This window comes from Macrotis lagotis, chromosome 7, assembly GCF_037893015.1.
Source record: "Macrotis lagotis isolate mMagLag1 chromosome 7, bilby.v1.9.chrom.fasta, whole genome shotgun sequence".
NCBI lineage: Eukaryota > Metazoa > Chordata > Mammalia > Peramelemorphia > Peramelidae > Macrotis > Macrotis lagotis.
In genome coordinates, this window is record NC_133664.1 from 89,235,422 (window position 1) to 89,256,033 (window position 20,612).

Below are 20,612 nucleotides of genomic sequence, written 5' to 3' on the forward strand. Positions count from 1 at the left end.
ATTTCAATTTTTGAATATTTATAAGGGATCCTTTACAAATTTAGAATAGCCCCACTTTTGCAACTTTCCTTTAAAGTAATCAGTTACAGCTTTCTAAAGTTTTGCACCAAGAGCATTTATATTTTCCTCAAATGAGAAAAAAAAGAGGACCACCACATAAATATACACACAAAAAAACCACATTCTAAGGGTATTAAAAGCCCAAGATTCCATTCTGTTGACTGGTGACATCAATTTAAAAGGACATTGTCAAATATCAGATGTGAAAATCACCTTAACAAGATTTGAAACAAACCAAAAACATTTACATTGCATAATACAAAAAAAAAAATCAATTCACAATAAGTAAAAATTACATCTATACCATAACCACAAAACTGGAGTTTCTCAAAGGATTAGGGTTCAAATGGATGGCACAACAATAAAATATCTTTTCTAGTTAAAGAAATTATTGCTGAATTTTGCCTCCATGCAGTACTGAAATGAATGCTGAACCCTTCTCTTTAACATCTCTTATGAAAAAAAAAAAAGAATAAATATTGAAGAGAATACAAGGCTCAGATTGGTTTTAATATACATTGCACTTTAAGTTTAAGACCCAATAGTTGCAAATTAGGTCCAATGTGGTCTATGCCATTAACTGAATACATTGTGCTCACCAATAAAATTGATATTTAGAAACACCAAATGTTTAATGCAGTGACATAAGCACTCTTCTTTTTACAAGGCAATCACAGATTGCAAATCCTATAGGGCTGTGAAAAAGTTGCAATCTCTATTCTATAGAAACAGAGAAATACAGAAATAATTTCGGCTCATTTAGAATGAAGCAAATGGCAGAGATCTGCAATTACTCACTGTTAGATATCAACAGATCTCACAGAGAATTTCATAAACTGAGGTGAAAAATGTCAGCCACATCCACATGAAGAGCTGACACTTTTCACTGCCATTTGCTTCCAGTAAGATTGTCTACACCAAACTTCACTGTTAGGATGAGAAGTACAGTTGCTATTCTGCTGATCTTTGTGAGTGGACGGGCCTGTGTGTGTGCACGCTATTGCAGCATTAAGAAGAGGGCACAATTCCTGACATGGATCACCTCGAGTTTTGTTTTTTGAACACAACCCTATTTTTAATCTTCTGGATAAATATTACTCTTATTACACCATACCTCACCTTTTTCAAGCACCATCAATCTACCTCTTTTGGGCACAAATACAAAAGGAATAGTTTGCAATTTAATTTTAGTTCAAGGCTTTGAAATATGGCAACTGTTTGAATAACTTAAATGAAATCTAATACTTGAAGTTTTCTAACACAATTTAGCATTTAAATCCTTCCAGGGCACAGCCAGGTACAAATGCTTATGCAGTAAATCGAGGTAAGATTTCAAGATAAGCAGTTATTTTTCCACTTGGCTATTCTAAAATAGATGATTATTCCACCATCTTTACCCCCCCACCCCCACCCTTCTGGTCCTCCCCCAGGTCTTTTGTGCAGTTGGCCCAATCTAAATAGATTCTTCAGGTAAAAAAAAATCTTCAATCACAATCCAGTATCACAAGTTTTCTTTCCAACTTTGCTTCAATATTGGCATCTGTGAGTCTGAAGACTTTAGTCACTATGTGGCTTCTCAGGAATACCCTAGAGAAAAGAGAAAATAATGAACAAATGGAGTACTACATTTTTAATTTCAAAACACTGGTGACTTGAATCAGATGCTTTATTTTTTTTAAAAACATATGCATAAGGCAAAATAGGTGAAAGGGGAAAACTGATCATCTGAAGTTGGAAATTAAAGTCTGATTATGCATCTATTTGCACATAAGCAATATTCCAAGTCCACAAAGAACACACTAATGAACAAAGTGTGCTCAAAAATGCAATCCTATTTCCCTGGTTAAACATTTTAAGGAAATAACACTATTTGAACCAGTTTGTTCACTTGCAATGGAGATTTCTGTTAGTTTATTTACTAATATGACATGCTTGCCAGATTTATTCCTCTCACCATGGGAATGAAGCAGTATTATGAAAGAGGATTAGTTTTATTAAAACCATTTTTTATATACTTGTACTTGAGAACAAAGGGCTCAATGTTAAGATAACATTTCACGACAATCAGGTCTTCAAATTTATCTGGATGTTAGCAATATTAAGAAACATTGGGATGATCATCCAAGAACTTCTGTCTACTGATTGTTTTAGAAACACACAGATAAGACACTGTAGTGAGAAAAAGAACCACCTAAGGTACATTATTGTACTATGAATTGATAAGCATGAGGATCACATGAAAATCTGTCCAAAGAAAATCCTACAAAACCTGAACAGACTCATCAACATTTTGGAACTAGAAATGATATCTAAATTTAAATAACCTTACATTAATGTTAAAAAGGATAGTGTTTGCTTTGTGGAAATCATATGCATATGGCAACGTAAGTCTTCAGAAATGCAGTACTATCCAAAAAGTATAAACTAGGTCTCACAATTGGCTTCGGTACCACCTTAAGACTGCACATTGACTGGAATGAGATCTCTTATTTTACAGTTCATTAGCATAGAACTGACAACTTGTGATCATACCATGGGACTGGAATCTACTACTCCTGACTTCTTCCTTCAGAGTTCCTCTCTTCCTTGAGGAGAAAACCTTTCCTGTTCTCTACCCCCACCTCCAGTGCTTGTGCCCCCTTATTTAAAGGCTGTGTAGAGCATATTTTCATTTTGTAGCTGAAGTCTCTCTCTTTAGAACATTGGTTCCTTGTGAATAGAGGGGTTTCATTCCTTGTATTTGTATTTCTAGTACAGTGCCTGGCAAACAGGTGCTAACTAGACTTTTGGGGATTAATTAATTAATGTCATTCTTTTCAGGGAAGATGGGTTCAAAGAAAAAATGACAGGAAGATATCTTAGCAGGCCCTATAAGGAATTCTATATAGATGAGTGAAACACAATTTTAAATAACACAGCATTACTGTAGAATTAAAGATCAATAAAGGAGATATAGATGTCTCTTCTGTTAATATATTTTGTTTGTATCTTAATCAAGTGTAATGGACACCAGCTTCTAGCTACAAGACATTCATCACTATTGCTATCCTCCATACTACCTATTAATGGGGGGGAAAACCCACAAGAGAGGGGGATGGAGACATTTCAGAAGACAGAACTTTAAAAGAATCAAGAAAAAGAGAAAGGCTGAATCAGTTGGAGAAAATGTCACTAACATGAATCAGCCTTACCTTGGGTTCCTCTAGTTCTTTTTTAGTTCAAGTTCTCTGTGAGTAATATTTTTTAAATCTTCTTTCCTTATCTTTCTTATTACTGTCCAGTCAATTTAAAATTATTTGTTTTGTTTTTGCAAGGCAAAGGGGTTAAGTGACTTGCCCAAGGTCACACAGCTAGGTAATTATTAAGTGTGAAGTCAGATTTGAACTCTGGTACTCTATCCCAGTGTGTTACCTAGCCACCACCACCCCCATTTGTTTTAAAAGCTATTTTACAGTTAACTTTTTATGTATTTCTACTCTATCAAGTTATAACTACTCTATCTAATGACATGGATGAAACTGAATTAGAGAAAGAGACCTTGGGAGACAAAGAATACATGATCTTTGTAAACAATTCACAGTCAGCCTAAGTTAATGGAAATCGAATACATTCAGTTCTGCATCACTAATTCCAATATGAGTCCATCAAGTGACCTTACAGGTTTTAAGTAAAGATAGTAGCATTTTTTATTTTGTTTTAATAAAGGAATAGACTTTTATTCTTCAGCAATTAAATTAAAAAACTATAAAGAGTCAAATTTTCCTGAGGTTGTTTTCTCCTTTCAGAGATAAATTATAGGCATTAAGTCAATGTGATTTAATATGAAAATAAACTTAAAATTTTAAGATATTATTCTAACTGTATCCCCTATGCTTATGTTTTGTTCAAAAATACTTTCAAAATCTGCAATGTTCCCTAAAAATTATTAGCCATGGCTCATGTCAATCACAAAGACTAGAAGCCTTTAGGACTTCATTGACATAAACTATATTTTGGGAAAAAAAATTAGTTTATTATCCTAAAAGACACTATAATGGGCTTTTCCTCCAGGAAAAACTTGGCTGGATCTATCAGCAGGACAATGAATTCCATTATTAAGTCTAAATCATCTAGCCACAAAAAAGTCTCAATCAAACATATAAGGACTTAGGTCTGAGGCTATTAATTGCCAGGATTTTTCTTCTGTAGTTTCATTTGTCAATTTTTTCTACAACCCTAAGAATTTTCCTGCTTAGAACAGAGATACTATGATTAAAACCAGTTATGTAGTATATTTTTATTTATTTTAGCAATTTACCCTCTGAAATATATCAATTTATTATGCAAACCTTAATGTCAATAAATGAATTTTTTAGCCTTTGAATACCTGAAAACAAAAATAAATACTAATTTTACACATTTCCAATTCTGTTCTCTTAAAAATAATATAATTTGGAGGGGGCAACTAGGTGGTGCAGTGGATAGAGCACTGGCCCTGGAATCAGGAGGACCTGAGTTCAAAGCCAGCCTCAGACACTTAAATGCCTAGCTGTGTGACCCTGGGCAAGTCACTTAACCCCATTGCCTTAAATAAATAAAAAATAATATAATTTGGGGTACATTAATGTTGTGAATTAATCCAATAATTCTGGAGAGCAATTTGAATATATGCTCAAAGGGTTATAAAGCCGGCATACCTGCTGACCCAGCAATACCATTACTAAAGCTACTTCCCAAATAGAGCAAAGGAAAAGTTTCTATTAAGTTCAAAAATATAGTAACTTTTTTTTGTGGTGGCAAAGAATTGGAAAATGAAGGAATACCCATCTGTTGGAGAATGGCTGAACAAGTCTTGGTACATGAATGTAAAAAAATACTACTGTACTACAAGAGTAAATACTGAGGAGACTTATATAACTGATGCAAAGTAAGCAGAGTCAAGCAATCATTGTACACAGTAACTACAATACTGTACAACCATCAACTGTGAATGACAGCTATTCTCAGCAATACAATGATATAAGATAATTCTGAAGAACTTATGATCAAAATTGAAATCTCTAGAGGAAAAACTGATGGAGTCTGAAAGTAGAATAAAGAATACTTTTTAAAATCTTTCTCTATTTTTCTTGTGTCTTGGGTTTTTTTTTTTAAGTCTATGTTCTCTTGCAACAAGACTGATATGGAGATACCTGTTCAAATATAACTTATATCAAACTCCTTGCCTTCTCAATGAAGGAAAAGGGGAGAGGGGAAAGAGGAGGAAATCTGAAAAATTATAAAAATGTTTAATTTTGTTTTTGATATATAACTGAGAAAAATAAATTAATAACATTCTTTAAAGCAAAAAATCATTTTTGGCTACATGTACTATAAGCATCTTGTGATAAAATAGTCTTAAATTAGGCTATGGTTTAACCTTAAGGAAAATAGCATGAAGAGACACTATATCATTGCTTTTGTTAAAGATAAGTACAATAGGTGACTTTGTGGTTAGAACACTAGCCCTGGAGTCAGGAAGACTGGAATTCAAAATCTGACCTCAAGATACTTTGATACATACTATAGCTGTGTGACCCTGGGCAAGTTACTTAACCCCAATGAATTGCAAAAACCAAAAACTAATTCCAATGATCCCACACCTAGTGTCTACCATACCATTCTTGGTTACATATAAAGTTAAATTGTTTAGGAAAAAGATGAAATTAGATATAATCTAAGAAAACGATTATTTATGAATATGCATGATTACTGAGTAAAATTTAACAATCTGTTTTGTCTTAAGGATGCTAAAAATACCATAAATGTGTTAAAAAAAAACCATATTTTTGGAAGTATCTATTATGTACATGACATTAAAAGTCCTTGGCCTTAAAGTGATCAGATCCATAGTCATAGGTGTTGTAGAAGATAGAAACTTGTGTTTCAAGTGGAGTGACAAATGTCCAACAATCACCTTTGCCTATTTCTAACATTCCTATTCTGTATTCAAATTATATGTATTGACTATCTTCTGAATGTAGCCTTGCCCTCAACTACCTCTAATAAAGCCCTTCCTTTTCTTTGGTCCTAATTAAGATTCACTCTATGAAGCCTTTTCTTTTCTTTTTTTCTTTTCTTCTTCTTTTTTTTTTTTTTTGGCAAGGCAAATGGGGTTAAGTGGCTTGCCCAAGGCCGCACAGCTAGGTAATTATTAAGTGTCTGAGGCCGGATTTGAACCCAGGTACTCCTGACTCCAAGGCTGGTGCTTTATCCATTACACCACCTAGCCACCCCTTATGAAGCCTTTTCAAACAAGTTCTTGTGCCACCCCTCCTCCTTCCAGTCACAGGACATCTAAGACTCACAAACAGAATTACTTATCTTTCATAAAAAGCTATGACAAAACATTTCTGAAAATCCAATTTACAAAATCTGGCACAGGATGTCAACTTCAGCATAACAAATTGCTTAAAGTCAATTTATTTATGGTAAATTCTCTCTAACAACTTCTAGATGGCCAAGATTAATATACAAAACAGAAAGCTTTCAATATGTGTGCATACTACAATAAACCCATCTTTAAGTTTTTTATTAATCAAATGTCTTATATATCATTTATCTTTATCATTTCTCTCCAAAATATTTCCTTCTGCAAAGAAAGTTAATAAGTAAGAGGACAATATGAATTCTAAGTCTTACTTCTGAATTTTCCATGAAAGGAAACTAAAATTTTAAAGCTAAAACTGATTTAATATTTTGTCCACTATCCTTCAAACTAACCAAATGGTGTATGAGCCAAAAAGGACATTACTGTAGATTTGTAATTTAAAAAGAAAGTCTTTCGCCTGTTAGGGGAAATTAGCAATAGAAGGATGCTTCTGTTGAGTCTTATCCATTTAAGTAGCAGGTCCATAGTAGAACAAATGAATTAGGGAACAAGAAAAACAAAATATTTCTGAATAATCATGAAATACTTGACAAAAATTCTACTTTTGAAATTACTTATATTTTCTCAAAATAGCCAAATAGTTTTTAAATGGGACTCAAACTATCTGGTTATCTAGTATGACAAATGTACCATGAATAAGTAGCACATGAGGTACCAAGATAATTTTTTGAAGCAAGCCCAAGGCAACTTGTCTGAATTTTATCTTCTATATTAATTTCTTTCATTCTAAAGCTCAAATAAATGCAATCCACCTTAATCTGTGGTATATATATATATATATATATATATATATATATATATATATATATATATATAATATATACACACACACATATGTATATATTTACACACATATATATGTATATATGTGGGTATAAGATCTGTGATTTTAGTGGCATGGGTACTCCTCCCTCCACTGACATAAATTCTAACCTCTCTAACCTCTCTTTATATTAGTAGATGACCTTTGTGTTGTCGTAGCTGAAATATAAATTGAAGCCTGAGCAACTGTCTAAAGTGATGAGTTCTTTTAAACATAGTTAAAATTATTCTCAGATTATTAGACATAAATAATAGTAAAATAAGCCTTTAATCGAAGCCTATCCAAACTGGCAAAAGCAGATTTGTGTTGCACTGGCTTAGTCTCTGAGAACTCTGGATCCTGGGACAGGTCTTTAAAGGAGTAAAGCTACCATTTAAAAACATGGGAGTTTTTCTTTCACTAAAAAAGTATGCATGGTGGTGGGGAGATGGGTTCTCCAAGCTATGTCAACAGAGTATGCTCTCTGACAGATCTTACAAAGTTTGAAAGGCTACTTTGGATGGACAGTCTGTTTCTTGTACTAAGGTCAGCCTAACTATGTTCATAGAAGACCACCATGAGGCTGGTTGCCAAGGTGATGCCTTTGTTTTTGGCCAAAGCAGCTCAAGAAGACCATAAACTGAAGGACACAGCGATCTGAGTTGGTGTGAGGAAGATCTTCCTTCAAGCAATGCAATATTACAGCTTCCAAATTCTATTCATTTTAGGCTACTGAAAAAATATTACCACCATTAATCTTGAAGTTCTTGTCTCACTTCACTTCTCTGGAACTGATGCAGGTCCAGAACATGCTTATTTTGCAATAAAAACTATACACTATGACCAAATCCCATTATATTAAAAAAATCCCATTGTAATGCTATGCAGCTCTTCCAAATATTTATCATTGTTCCTATACAATTGTTTCCAGTAACAATGTTTTTCCTGATATCAGTATTTCATAAAACCAAATTAACAATGTTAGGTGGGGTATGATTGTGCAATGATACACCTCTGTTAAAAAAGAGGTTTCTTTTCAAGATCATACTTTTTGGGGTGGCTAGGTGGTGCAGTGGATAGAGCACCGGCCTTGGAGTCAGCAGTACCTGGGTTCAAATCTGACCTCAGACACCTAATAATTACCTAGCTGTGTGGCCTTGGGCAAGCCACTTAACCCCACTGCCTTGAAAAATCTAAAAAAACACAACAAAAGATCATACTTTTTCTTATCAGAAGCTTTGTTAGCTAAGATAGAAATATAGAGAGATTATATCCTAAATATCTATGCTATTTTAAAACTTGATACTTTCTTCTCTTTTACGGCAGTGGCTGCAACCCCCTGGACTCTTGACCTCTTCTTTCAAAACAGTGTTCCTTATCCTTAACCCAATTAGTCTGAGCCCAGCTCAATCCAAAGGCAAGGTCAGACTCTGGAATAAGAAGTTCTGCACATCAGAGCATCACACTTCCCCAGAACTTGAGGAGACTAGAACTTCCCTTAAATCTCTTTATGTACAGGCTTAAACTATTCAAATAAGTTTTGTCCCACAAAGCTTTGTTAAGATATTCCAGTAAGAGGACCTCAAGTTCTTGTAATAACTGAACCCGAGGCTTTTGTATGGAAGGCATACTCTTCTCCCTAAGGTGGACTGCCACTCCACTAACACTGGAGTACTCTACAAAATCAAATTTTTCAATATTCCTTGTTAGGTTGGATATAAACAACTATGATGTAAGTATTAATAGTCAGAAAATGAATTTTACTGGAGTAGAGAGAAATGAAAATATTGTAATTATGTTTACTGCTAGTTATTAAATTAGTTGAGAATTTTCCAAGTAATTTCTTAACCAAAATACAGTCATTTCATCTAAGCCACTTTGACCATAATTTTACTATCATGATTTCTGACCCTGTTTGGTTTAAGGTCCTTTTATAAAGCAATTCTAAAAGACTTGTGATGGAAAATTCTGTCCACAACCTAAGAAAGACTGTGGAGTCTGAATACAGACCAAAGCATGTTTTCATTTTTTTTAAATGTGTTTTTTCCCTTTTGTTCTGATTCTTCTTTCACAACTTGACCAATATGGAAACGTTTAATCTAAATGTACATGTATAATCTATCTCAGATTGCAACTGTCTTAGTGAAGGGGAAGGGAGGGAGAAATTGTGGAACTCAAAATCTTACAAAAATGAATATTGACAACTAGCTTTACATGTAATTAGAAAAAATAAAATACAAAAGATCCTTTATTATGCTTCTAACATTTTCTATTTTCATTGCCAATACCATTACCCCCTATCATCAAGCAGTGGAGAGTGCTGGATAGTCAGTGAATCTGCATTTGAATACTACCTCCTTGGTTCTTGACCTATATGATCTACTTAAGTCATATCCCCTCTGGGCCTCAAGTTCATCATATTTAAAAAGGAAAGCCTGAACAAGATGACTTCTAAGGTCCCTTCTAGCACTGTATCTTTGATTCTAAGAGTAATCCAAGCAAGTATCCTGTTTTGTCTCTACTCTTTCCTATTATTTAAAGGAATACCTCAAGGACTGGTGATTTCTTCCAGCCCTCTTCTAACAAATCATTACAGATTTTAATTCTTCTTAATGGAATTTTTTTTTTTTAAGTTTTTGCAAGGCAATGGGGTTAAGTGGCTTGCCCCAGGCCACACAGCTAGGTAATTATTAAGTGTCTGAGGCCGGATTTGAACTTAGGTACCCCTGACTCCAAGGCCGGTGCTCTATCCACTGCACCACCTAGCCACCCCCTAGAATCTTAATAAATCAATTTTATAAGTTGCTGGCTCAAAAAATCAACCAACATCCAAACTTCTGGTAATGAGTTTCACTGAACTTAACTAGAACAGAATAAATACAGTCCATTAGTAGACCAAGACTCAATGTCATTTCATATTGATATAATCTGTCAAAACTTGTGCTATGCTAGCACAGCTTTCAAGAACCCAGAATGACTGGAGTAGGACTTCAGTTGAGGTATCCAAATTAATTTTTTTACAATACTGTCATCTTCCCACTCAAAATTCTTTATTGATTTTCAATTGTTACCTATACAAGGTATACTAGAGTCTATCCAAAGCCCTCTATAAATCTCTCTTCAACCTTTCTCTTTACCAATAATCTAAAACAAATCTTGCCTTTCAATTAAATTAATCTATTCTTTAATCCCCAAGCATACTATGGGTAATCTTGTTTCCATAACTTCCCCTCGCTATTAACTCTCCCACGTCCCTCTTCTCTAATTCCAAGCCCTGCTTCTCTCAACCACCTTAGTTTGGATGACCAATCAAGTTTTCAGGACATTTAATAATTAGTAAATCTCTTATTTAACAATGTCCTCTCCCTCCTTTCTTAGATGTTTGGGTTACAAAGAATCAGAAGTCCTAGAGGGTGCTCTTGATCTATAAATTGGTAGATCAGTATTGGCTAAATGGTCAACTGGTCCAATCAAAAAACAAGACGGTATCAAAGTCTAGAAAGGTAGGCAATCACTGATCTAATATTACAATTTACTGATAAAAGCTATTAAATGTTATTATATATTAACAAATCTAAGCTAATTCTGCAGAGTTTATATTCTTAATATTTTACCATCTTTTAAATAAAGTGTATAAAATTTGAGATTTTAGTTTCTATTTAAATAGAAATTTAAATTAAATTTTCTGTTTGCATATAATATTCTAAATTCTTTCCTTAGCTTTTTTTGGTTAAAAGAAAATTTCTACAAGTCAAAGGAAGGGGTCCTAAGGATCATAGTATGTTAGAACATAAAATTATTTAATGACAGATGTCTATCTTTAATCTGAAAGATTGATTCATAAACTGCTGATATTAACCTTTCTATATGACATCAGTAAACATTGGGAAAATTCATGTTCTCCAACACTAATAACCTAATGACTCCATGAACTATTGCTAGAGAATGCTTTCAAAGATATATATATGCATTTGTCTACCTATAGCTAGCACTCAAATTCCAAATTTTATTCAACTTTTTAATCAAGTGAGTTGCTGAAGGCTGTGATAATATATCTAATGAATAAGTAAGTAGTAGGTGGAGAACATCAAAAAAATCTTGTGACTATAGAAAATAAAACGGCAAAATATTAGAATTTATGTCTGAATGAAATAAAGTTTACAGACTATAGAATGATTTACTTTCTCCTACCATAGCCAGTTGACGTCCTATGTTTCCTACTGTCACACCTCCTGAGAAAAAAATACATGGTAGCCAAGAACGGATATAAAGAAAATCAGGAGATGTATACCTAGAGAAAAAAAAAAGCAAGATTTTATTAAGTGACTTGCATGCCAATTCCACTAAAATTTAATAGTAAACAAGGAGGAAAAACTAAATTCAATCCAAAATATAGGCAGACTTGAAAAATATATATCGCTGGAAATCATGCCTGATTTATTAATCAAACATAGTATTATATTTCTGAATAGCAGGATAATGTATATGTAAATATGTATATATGAATATATACATCCATATACACATTAACATACATACATACATACATATATTTTTTTGAGATTCAGGAATAGAATAACTTTGTAGAATTTCATGATTAGGAATTTTAAGCACAAAGCATATACAAATAAAAAAACAAGTTTTAATATTCTAAAATAAAAATACATTTAAAAAGTCCAGTTTTAAACAATATACTTACTGATAAACACCATTATATACGAGAAACTGAGTGATCAGAGTCGCTAGAAATGCTATTGTAATTCCAAGACCAAGGCCACTTCTTGACCGGTCAAAAGTCCACCAAAGGCCCAAAGACAGAGCTGCTAAAGTCAATGACAGCTGAACATTATTGGCAAAATCCAGCTTCTGATTATGTGGAAGTTAAGGAATAGTTAATACTTCTTTAACATTAAACTACCTACACTACACACAGGCAAAAGGAAGCTGTAAACCACACTAGTAAATTTCCTTTCAAAGAAGGTACCTTAGATGAAGAGCTTCTCTTCATTTGTTCAAAGCCTGGGAGCCAAATTTAGGACCTTTTGGACTCCAAGTCTAGTGTTGAGCTTCATGGGGGGGTGGGGGCTAGAGGAGTAAATAACTATTTAGGATTCAATGTGAAATTTTTCACCAACTAAAAAAGAAATTTATTGATTTAATATGCTGAAAAGGTTTTGTTGGACATAAGGCTATCACCAAAATCATGATGCTCTGAAACATCTCAGTGATTACTGAGCCAACAATTCTGCTACGATGTTTCCATAATGAAGCAGTAAGTCTTAAAACCAGGTTGCATGCAATATTATTTTACTTCTTTTCCTATACCGATATCAAGTTAGAAATAACTATTCTAATAAGTACTTTATGATGCTTAGCAGGTATACAGAGTTCAGAAAAGCATCAGGGAATACTCATTCCAGAAATCTGTACAGAGAGCAGCTGTATAAAGATCAAGACAACACTACCAACAGGAAACAAAATGTGCATTTAATTTATGTGACTCATAAGAGATAGTAATTATTATTATTGTTACCTACTAAACCACTTGTTAGCATAAAGAACAATTTTACCGTCAGTTCTCATTAATCCGCAGGAGTAATTATGGAGGAAATAAAAGTCATTACCAAGAGTTGGGGAGTTTTAAGAACACAGAGTCATCAGACTCTAAATTTACAGTTAAAAAGGTCTTTAGAGGTCATGTCTCATTTTATAGATTAGGAAACTAAGGCCTAGAAAGATTAAAAAATTAGCATCAGAACAGAGACTAGAATCTTTTGTCTCTAGACTCAACCAATGTTCTTTTCACTTCCATGTCTGTAAGTGCACCTCAAATAGATTTCTTCATGGATCCATTAAATTCAATTATATATATTGTATCTGCAATGTGAATTTAAAAATCACTTTAAAGGAATTAAATGAAGATAAACAACATTTCAAAATAAAATATTCTAGGTATACTAATCCAGTGATGTCAAACAAAGAGAAATGAATTCTGGAGTGCTGCATACTGACTTAGAAAAACATAAATTGTTGCATAGTTATTTTATATTTTTTATACCAATTACATTTTTATCTGATTCCTCAGAACTCTGGATTTTTTGGGTCCCTCTTGGCCAAGTCTGATTTGTCTGTATTAAACTAATGTAAATAGTTTAGAATCACTCAAATCAGTTTAGTCAGAGATCACTTTGGGAATTAAAATATATTGACAGAATTCAAAAAAGGCTGATTCTGGGGTCAGGGAAGATTTCCTTGAAATTTTCACACCAATAAATTCTGTTTTAAGTATTTTTTGTCCATGATTTCCTATTTGAGAATTTATAAGAAAGCCAATTTTTTCATACAACCTGTTTATATGACCTGAAGCCATGTTTAGGAAACCCTGGATTTGATGATGTTTAAGGGCTCCTTTCCAGTGATAATATTCCATGTGATAGCTTGTGTCCTCCGATTTGTATGATCAGCTCAAAAACAAAAAGTAGCTCTAGAGGGAAAAATATACCTCTCAATATTATCTAAGACCATACCCCACCCATACAGAACAGTTCAAGGATACAGCACTTGCATGGTTAATACCAACAAAAACTGCTATGCAGCGCATTACACTGGCCCACTCTCTCTTAAACTTGTGAGGTTCTCCAAGGTGACTGTCAATACAGGGATAGAGTAAACCAACAACAGCTGAAAAGGAAAAAAAAGTGAAAAAAACAGATTGTTACAAGAACAGCATGCAATATTACCCAAATAATTCCCTTTTTTCAAAAGTATCTTACAACAAAAAACAAGCCCCTAAAATTCTAAATAAAGTGAACAAAAGACAAGAGAATAGTTGCTTCTGAGGAATTTTAAAAGGAATTAAAAAAAATTTTTTAAATGCCATTGTGAAAGAAATAAGTCATGACCTGATAAGAGTTCAAAAGATGCCTAACTGAAAAAAAAAATGTTAAAAAAAAGTTCAAAAAATAAAAGATGTCTAACTGAACAAAGATGTATGTGAATGGGACATCCAACTGTTTGGTATTCAAATTGTCACTCATCTCTAAAATTCAATGAACTAAGATTACAAATGCAATAGTGGTCAGAGAAGGGCGAGAAATCATTGCAGAGTAGCAGTGGAAAACTTTATAGAAGGTAAGACTTAGGGTGGGTCCTGAAGGATGGTCAGGATTGGGATAAGCTAAGGTCTGGTCACATTTGTTAGTTGTACTGACCCCAGGCAATCCCTCTGCCCCCTGGACCTCCAAGGAGGGGTTTGAATCCAAGGACCTTGAATTTTCTTTTAGGGGTTAAATCCTATCAAGACATTCCAAAAAACAGAAAAAGCTAGAACAGATACACAGAAGTGGGAAGAATTGTATTATATGTAAGAAAAGAGCTCTGAATAGAGGAAAATATCTGGAGCAGCTAGGTGTTGCAGGAGATAGAGTACTGGCCCTGGAGTCAGGAAGACCTGAGTTCAAATTTGGCTTCAGACACTTAATAATTACCTAGCAGTGTGACTATGGGCGAATCACTTAACCCCATTGTCTGGTTAAAAAAAAAAAAACAAAGAAAAAGAAAATATCCATGTTGGACCTTTTTTTTCGGGTTAAATATGTACTTTTGTTCCGTTATGCCTGAATCTCTGTGACCCCATTTGGGGTTTTCTTGGCAAAAATATTAGTATGCCATTTCCTTCTTCCTCATTTTACAGATAAGAAATGAGGAAGAAGGAAATGGCATACTAATATCTTGAAACAAAATATATCGAAACAAAAGAGGTTAAGTGATCTGTCCAGGGCCCCATAGCTAGGTAGTGTCTGAGGCCAGATCTGAACCCAGGTAGATGAGTCTTCCTGACTCCAGGCAGGGCACTATCCACTGTGCCACTTAGCTGCCCTAAATTTGTACACTGGGTCAAAATCATGTATGCCCTGAAAGTCAACAGAAATTTAGATTTGGTGTGATAAGCAGTTAATAATTAGTATTATTCTTTAACAGGGAAATCACAAATATTTGGTAGAAAATGAAAAATTTGTATATTTTGTCAAGAAGATGGAAGGTAAAAATTTAAAAATTTTTTGTATTATATTTGTTTCTATTTTTGGAAAAATTCCATCTTTTTCATTGAAGTTCACCATTGTCTCTTCTACCAAACATACTAAGAAAAAAAGTAGCAAGGGGATGTGAATGGGGACTTATGTTTTAGATTCTCTAGGATGTCACTACCACATTTTTTTTTTTTTTGCAAGGTCACATAGCTAGGTAATTATTAAGTGTCTGAAGCCACATTTGAACTCAGGTCCTCCTGACTCCAGGGCTGGTGCTCTAGCCACTAAGTCACCTAGCTGTCCCATCACTACCACATTTGTTGAAGGATTATTCTCAGTTTTATTTCAACTCTAGTTTTTTGGCTCAAAGTATATTGTCCTCATATTTTCCTATATCCACAGTGCTCAAATTCCAAATTTGGGATTTTTTTTTTTTAGTTTTTTTTTAGTTTTTTGTTTTTTGCAAAGCAATGAGGTTAAGTGGCTTGCTCAAGGCCACACAGCTAGGTAAATTTAAGTGTCTGAGGTTGAATTTGAACTCAAGTACTCCTGACTCCAGGGCTGGTGCTCTATACCCTGTGCCACCTAGCCGCCCTGGAATTATTCTTGGAACATGAAAAACTCATTTTTTTTAAAAAGGTAATTTTAAGCAAGCATACCATGTTTACTTGTATTCAAATAATCAGAAATTGAACTCCTCCCCCCCAAAAAAATTTATCTAGAACACATGAAGCTTAAATCGCACTCTGTGTATTGTTTAAAATTTGTTGCCCTACAATCCCTCTTCCCCTATTTTATTTTCTTTCAACATATTTTTTTTTTTTTTAGATTTTTCAAGGCAATGGGGCTAAGTGGCTTGCCCAAGGCCACACGGTAATTAGTGTCTGAGGTCGGATTTGAACCCAGGTACTCCTGACTCCAAGGCCGGTGTTCTATTCACTGCGCCACCTAGCTGCCCCTCTCAGCATCTTTTTATGTGAATCTGTTTTTTTATAGCATTAAAAATGATGTTTCACACAACTGGCTTTGTGACTACAGTCAAGCCATTTAAGTTCTCAAGAATCTCAGACAACTTAAATACACTAGGCTGCAGAACCAGTGCCCTTCCCCTCCAGAGAGCTCCCTATGCTAAAGAAAAATTAAGTCCCATATGGGGTAAAACCAAATCCTTAAAAATATAGGTGTTCCACTCCATTTGGATCAATGTACAACATGGAAACAAAGTAAAGCCTGACAAATTGCTTTCTGTGAGGGGAGGGAGGTATTATTAGGGGAAAAATTGTAAAAGTCAAAATCTTTAATAAAAGAAAAAATATATAGGTGTTCAATCAACCTCAGCATAGAAGCAAATGTTTTCTCAAAATATTAGAATGTTTTCTTTACCTAAGCTCCATCTTTTGATTACAGCATTTGCTCTTTCTTTGTTAAAAAAAAAATTTTAAGTTTAGTGGTTCTGATCAAAAAATACAAAGGCATCCGTGTATTTATTTTACAAAGTCACGATACAGTTCTAGGAAAAAGGCTTGGCTTTTGGCTGCGGTTGACTGGGCTATTTTGGCATAAGGAAACGCTCAAGTTCCTCCCCCCGCAGCCTCCTTCCAAGTCCATGTGACTGGCTTGTTTTCAGTTCTCCAGCAGTGTAACATGTTCACGGAGGGAGCCAATAGCGAGGCAGCCTTGTGGCTCACCAGTTCTAGGGGAGGCCAATCGCGGGGCGGCTAGCTCCGGATGACACCCGTCTGCTGAAGCTGCCGCTGCCGCCGCACTAGAATCAAAGGTTGTCCTCGGGCTGCCAGAGGGGAGGAGGAGGAGGAGGCCACATCACAGCTCCCTTATCTTCTGACCTCATCTCCATCCTTAGACTCCCTCACACTTTGCCCCAGAAGCACTTTGGCCTAGGTCTAGAGGTTTGCACTTATTATAGTCTTACTGGAAACCTGTCATAATGGGAGTTCTGGTTGCACACAGTATCCAAGGTGGTCTGAAGTCCCCCCAAGCTGGAGTTCATTAAGCTTGCCTCCCTCCCCCATCACTTACCGGCTGCGGTGCCACAGCACGGAGGGACCCACCAGGCGGAGGAAAAGATCGTGGCAATAACTTCTTCTGGAAAGAGGGTGACATTCCTCTGTATCTGGAGCAAGTTGAGGACCAGGGCTAGGAAAACCCCGACTGCGAAAAGCACCACGCTGCGCTGCACCAGGTGGTGGTGCCAGCTGGTCCCGGGGGCTCTCCTGTCCGGGGCTTCGGCGGCCCCGGCGCCCGGACCCACCAGGACCAGCGCCGGGCCGCCCACCGCGGGGCTCAGCATGTCTCCCCCTTTCTGGGTCGGCCCGGCGGCGCCGGCTCCCGGGGGCGTTTTGTGCCTGTCTCGGGTGGTGCAGGAGTAACTCCAGCAGCGGCCGTCGAGCCTGGGCATCAAGTCGCCACCCCGAGGGGCTGGGGGCAATGTCCTGAGAGAGGGGGGGGAAATAAAGTCAGCTCCCGATGGGTTCCACACTAGGGATTTCGGGGCGTCTGGGGCCTCCTGGCCCGGGGGAGACTCACTGGGCCGCCGGAGCCCCGGGGACCCCCGCTCTTCCTCACTTCCACACGCGCACCTGGTCACGGGCTCTTGGGAACCCACCGGGATGCCCCGAGCCCGGGGGGCGCCGGGTGCCGCCACCGGCTGCCCGCCCGCGACACTTTCTTTCCGTCTCCCTCCCCTTTTTTATCAACTTCCCACAAGCCGGCCGGCCCCGCCAAGCCCGGGGAGCCCCGGGCCTCCCGGGCCCGCCTTACCTGCTAGGAGGGCGCTGGGCCACAGGCCTGCCCGGCGCAGGAGCAGCAGCAGCAGCAGCAGCAGCAGCAGGAGGCAGAGGAGGCAGATGCGCAGGACGGCCAAGGATGGAGGGTAGGTGAGGAGGAGGAGCAGCAGCAGCAGCAGGGCCAGCTGCGGCTCCAAAGTTGAGCCTGCGGCGTCCGGCCGGCGCTAAAAGGTTTATATCGCCGGGCGCGAAGCCCCCGAATCACGTTACCCAGACCCAGCCTACCCGACACCCGGCCGGGCCCGGCCCGCCCCTCCCTCCCTGCCCGAGCGGACCGGCCAGGGGGAGGGACCCCCCGGCGGCGGCGGCGGCGGCGGCAGCGGCGGCGGCGGCGGCGGCGGCCACAGCCCGGGCTGGCCCCGCCCCCCGCGCGCCGCGCCCCGCCCCCCGCGCCCCAGGCCACGCCCCTCCCTCCCCGCCAGGTAAACATTCGGTCTGGTGAGGCCGCCGCAGCCAATGGCGGGCGGGCGGCCCATATGACGTAGCGCCACACCACCCGCCTTGCCAACGGGCGGGCGCGAGCGCGGGCCTCGGGCGGCGGGGGGGGCGCGTGGCCGCGTGCACGCCCCCGGGTCGGAGCCGCGCGCCGGAGCGGAGCCGGGAGGACGGCACGTCCGGGGCGCGGCCGCCCGGGCCCGGGGGCAAGACCTGGGCCCCGCGGGAGGCCGGTCTCATCCCAAGCTTGCCCCCAAAGCCGCCGTTTAAAGGCAGATCGTCGTGTCCCCCCAAGCCGGGCAGTTGAAAATAAGGTGCCCCCCGCCCGCCCCACCAGCTCCTAAAATGCAGCCCCCAAAAGGACCCCGGTAGTTCGCGGGTGATGTGGCCAGGTGGGCCCCGCACCTACCGCTGCTTCTCTCTCAGTTGGCTTTGACCGCCCTGGTTCGTATTGAGTCCTCGAACATCTTCCTATCTTTTTCATTTGAATTGCTTAGCCCCTGCCTTTTTTAATCTCCTACCCATAAACTGAGCATTTTTGAGTGTAAGACTCCGTTCTTTCCTCTTAAATTTCATTTGATTCGATATGGTTCAGGTTTCATCTGCAAATTCACCAAACTCGCCATCCCTGTGCTTTAACATATGTGTGTGTGTGTGTCAAATAGCGCAGGACCTAAGAGCTTCACATTTTACACTTGAACTATTAGTGGCTGGTTTTTGAGCCAACTCATTCAACCAATTTTGAATCCATATTAACGTCCCTTGTTTATGAGCATGACAAGAGAGCCTTTGTCTGAAGTCAAGGCATTTTGCTTGTTTGCCTGCTCTCTTTATGATGTTTGCTCTATGATGTATGTCATACCGTATAAACTGAAGGATGATATGTCATAAACTGAGGGATGAAAAACATTCCAGCCCTACATCTTGCCTAATACATTGTGGGTTCTTAATAAATACAACAACTGTTAAACGTGTGGAATTAAGAGGTCATCACCTGCCCTTGACATGAGGAAGTGACTTGTCCAGGTTCAAACCCCTAGTTAGTAACAAGCTAGATTTAAATATTTTCTTCATCACTCTGTAGATTGGTCATGATGGTGCTTACTATAAACACTTTTATATATAACACACTTGTACTATAAACACTTTTATAAAAACACAAACACATAGAATTGTGTATGTGTATACATGTATATATGGATTTAGATTCTGGTTCCTGATTAAAGGAATAAAAAAGGATCAATCACATAATGATTTTTCCATATTACTATATTCAAGGCTCAGATGGCATACTAGATTGTACTGTTAAGTTACTCAAGCAAGGATAAGTCTCTCTTCAAGATGCCCACACCATGGATTTTTTCCATTATGTACTTATCTGGGTTAGCCACTCTTAGAATCAAAGGAACATAGATTTATAACTAGAAGAGATTTAAAGATTAATTAAATAAAAACACCTTCCCATTTTACAGATGAAGAAATTGAAACTCAGAGAATTGGGATGTCCAAGGAAGTGACTAAAGTACCATTTTTCATATTTTCATATATATGTGTGTGTGTGTATGTGTTATATGTGGACCATCTGACAACACCCATTGCCTTAGAGTATCTCCCAATAACGTATGACCACATCCATTTCTTCAGGATGCTTTTTGGCACCATCTTAGCACTAAACTACAGAAATCAGTCTGGCATGATCTGCCTTCTCTATCCTTACTGGTTTAGCTTGGAAAAGTGAAGCAAAACATTGTCAATGATTGGTTTGTTTTTCCTACTTTGTGCTCGCCAAGAAGATCTAACATTTGCTAATGTGATTTGTTTTTAGTTCTTGAACTTCATTAAGATGTTAAATGTTGCTGAAGAAGGGAAAGTTGGGCATATGGTCCCTAGTTACCTCTCTTTTTAATTCAGAATTTTTGCAGAGTCTGAGCATAGCACTCTATAATCTTATCCTATGTATGTCAGTAGGGTTGACAGTTTGTGGCAAACTGGGTCTATCTATAGTCATATAATTCCTGTGGAACCTGTGCAAGTTCTCCTGGCTCAGAGCCTTGATGTGATTATCTCCTATC

The 20,612-nt window shown here is 37.7% G+C and overlaps 1 protein-coding gene across 2 annotated transcripts; it reads right to left on the reverse strand.

Annotated features, from left to right (window-relative positions):
* Nucleotides 1-407: 407 nt before the first annotated feature.
* On the reverse strand, nt 408-19,262 carry INSIG1 (insulin induced gene 1). 2 transcript variants are annotated; one of them, XM_074193292.1, is made up of 7 exons: nt 18,950-19,262; nt 18,080-18,269; nt 17,339-17,751; nt 13,828-13,952; nt 11,971-12,137; nt 11,463-11,562; nt 408-1,647 (listed from the first exon to the last, which is right to left on the reverse strand). In XM_074193292.1, the coding sequence occupies exons 3-7, from the start codon at nt 17,715-17,717 to the stop codon at nt 1,618-1,620; spliced, it is 801 nt and encodes a 266-aa protein (XP_074049393.1). In that variant the 5' UTR covers nt 17,718-17,751; nt 18,080-18,269; nt 18,950-19,262; the 3' UTR covers nt 408-1,617. The 2 variants fall into 2 exon arrangements, with proteins under 2 accessions (XP_074049393.1, XP_074049392.1); XM_074193291.1 differs by lacking the exon at nt 18,950-19,262 and having other exon boundaries at nt 18,080-18,417.
* Nucleotides 19,263-20,612: the final 1,350 nt, after the last annotated feature.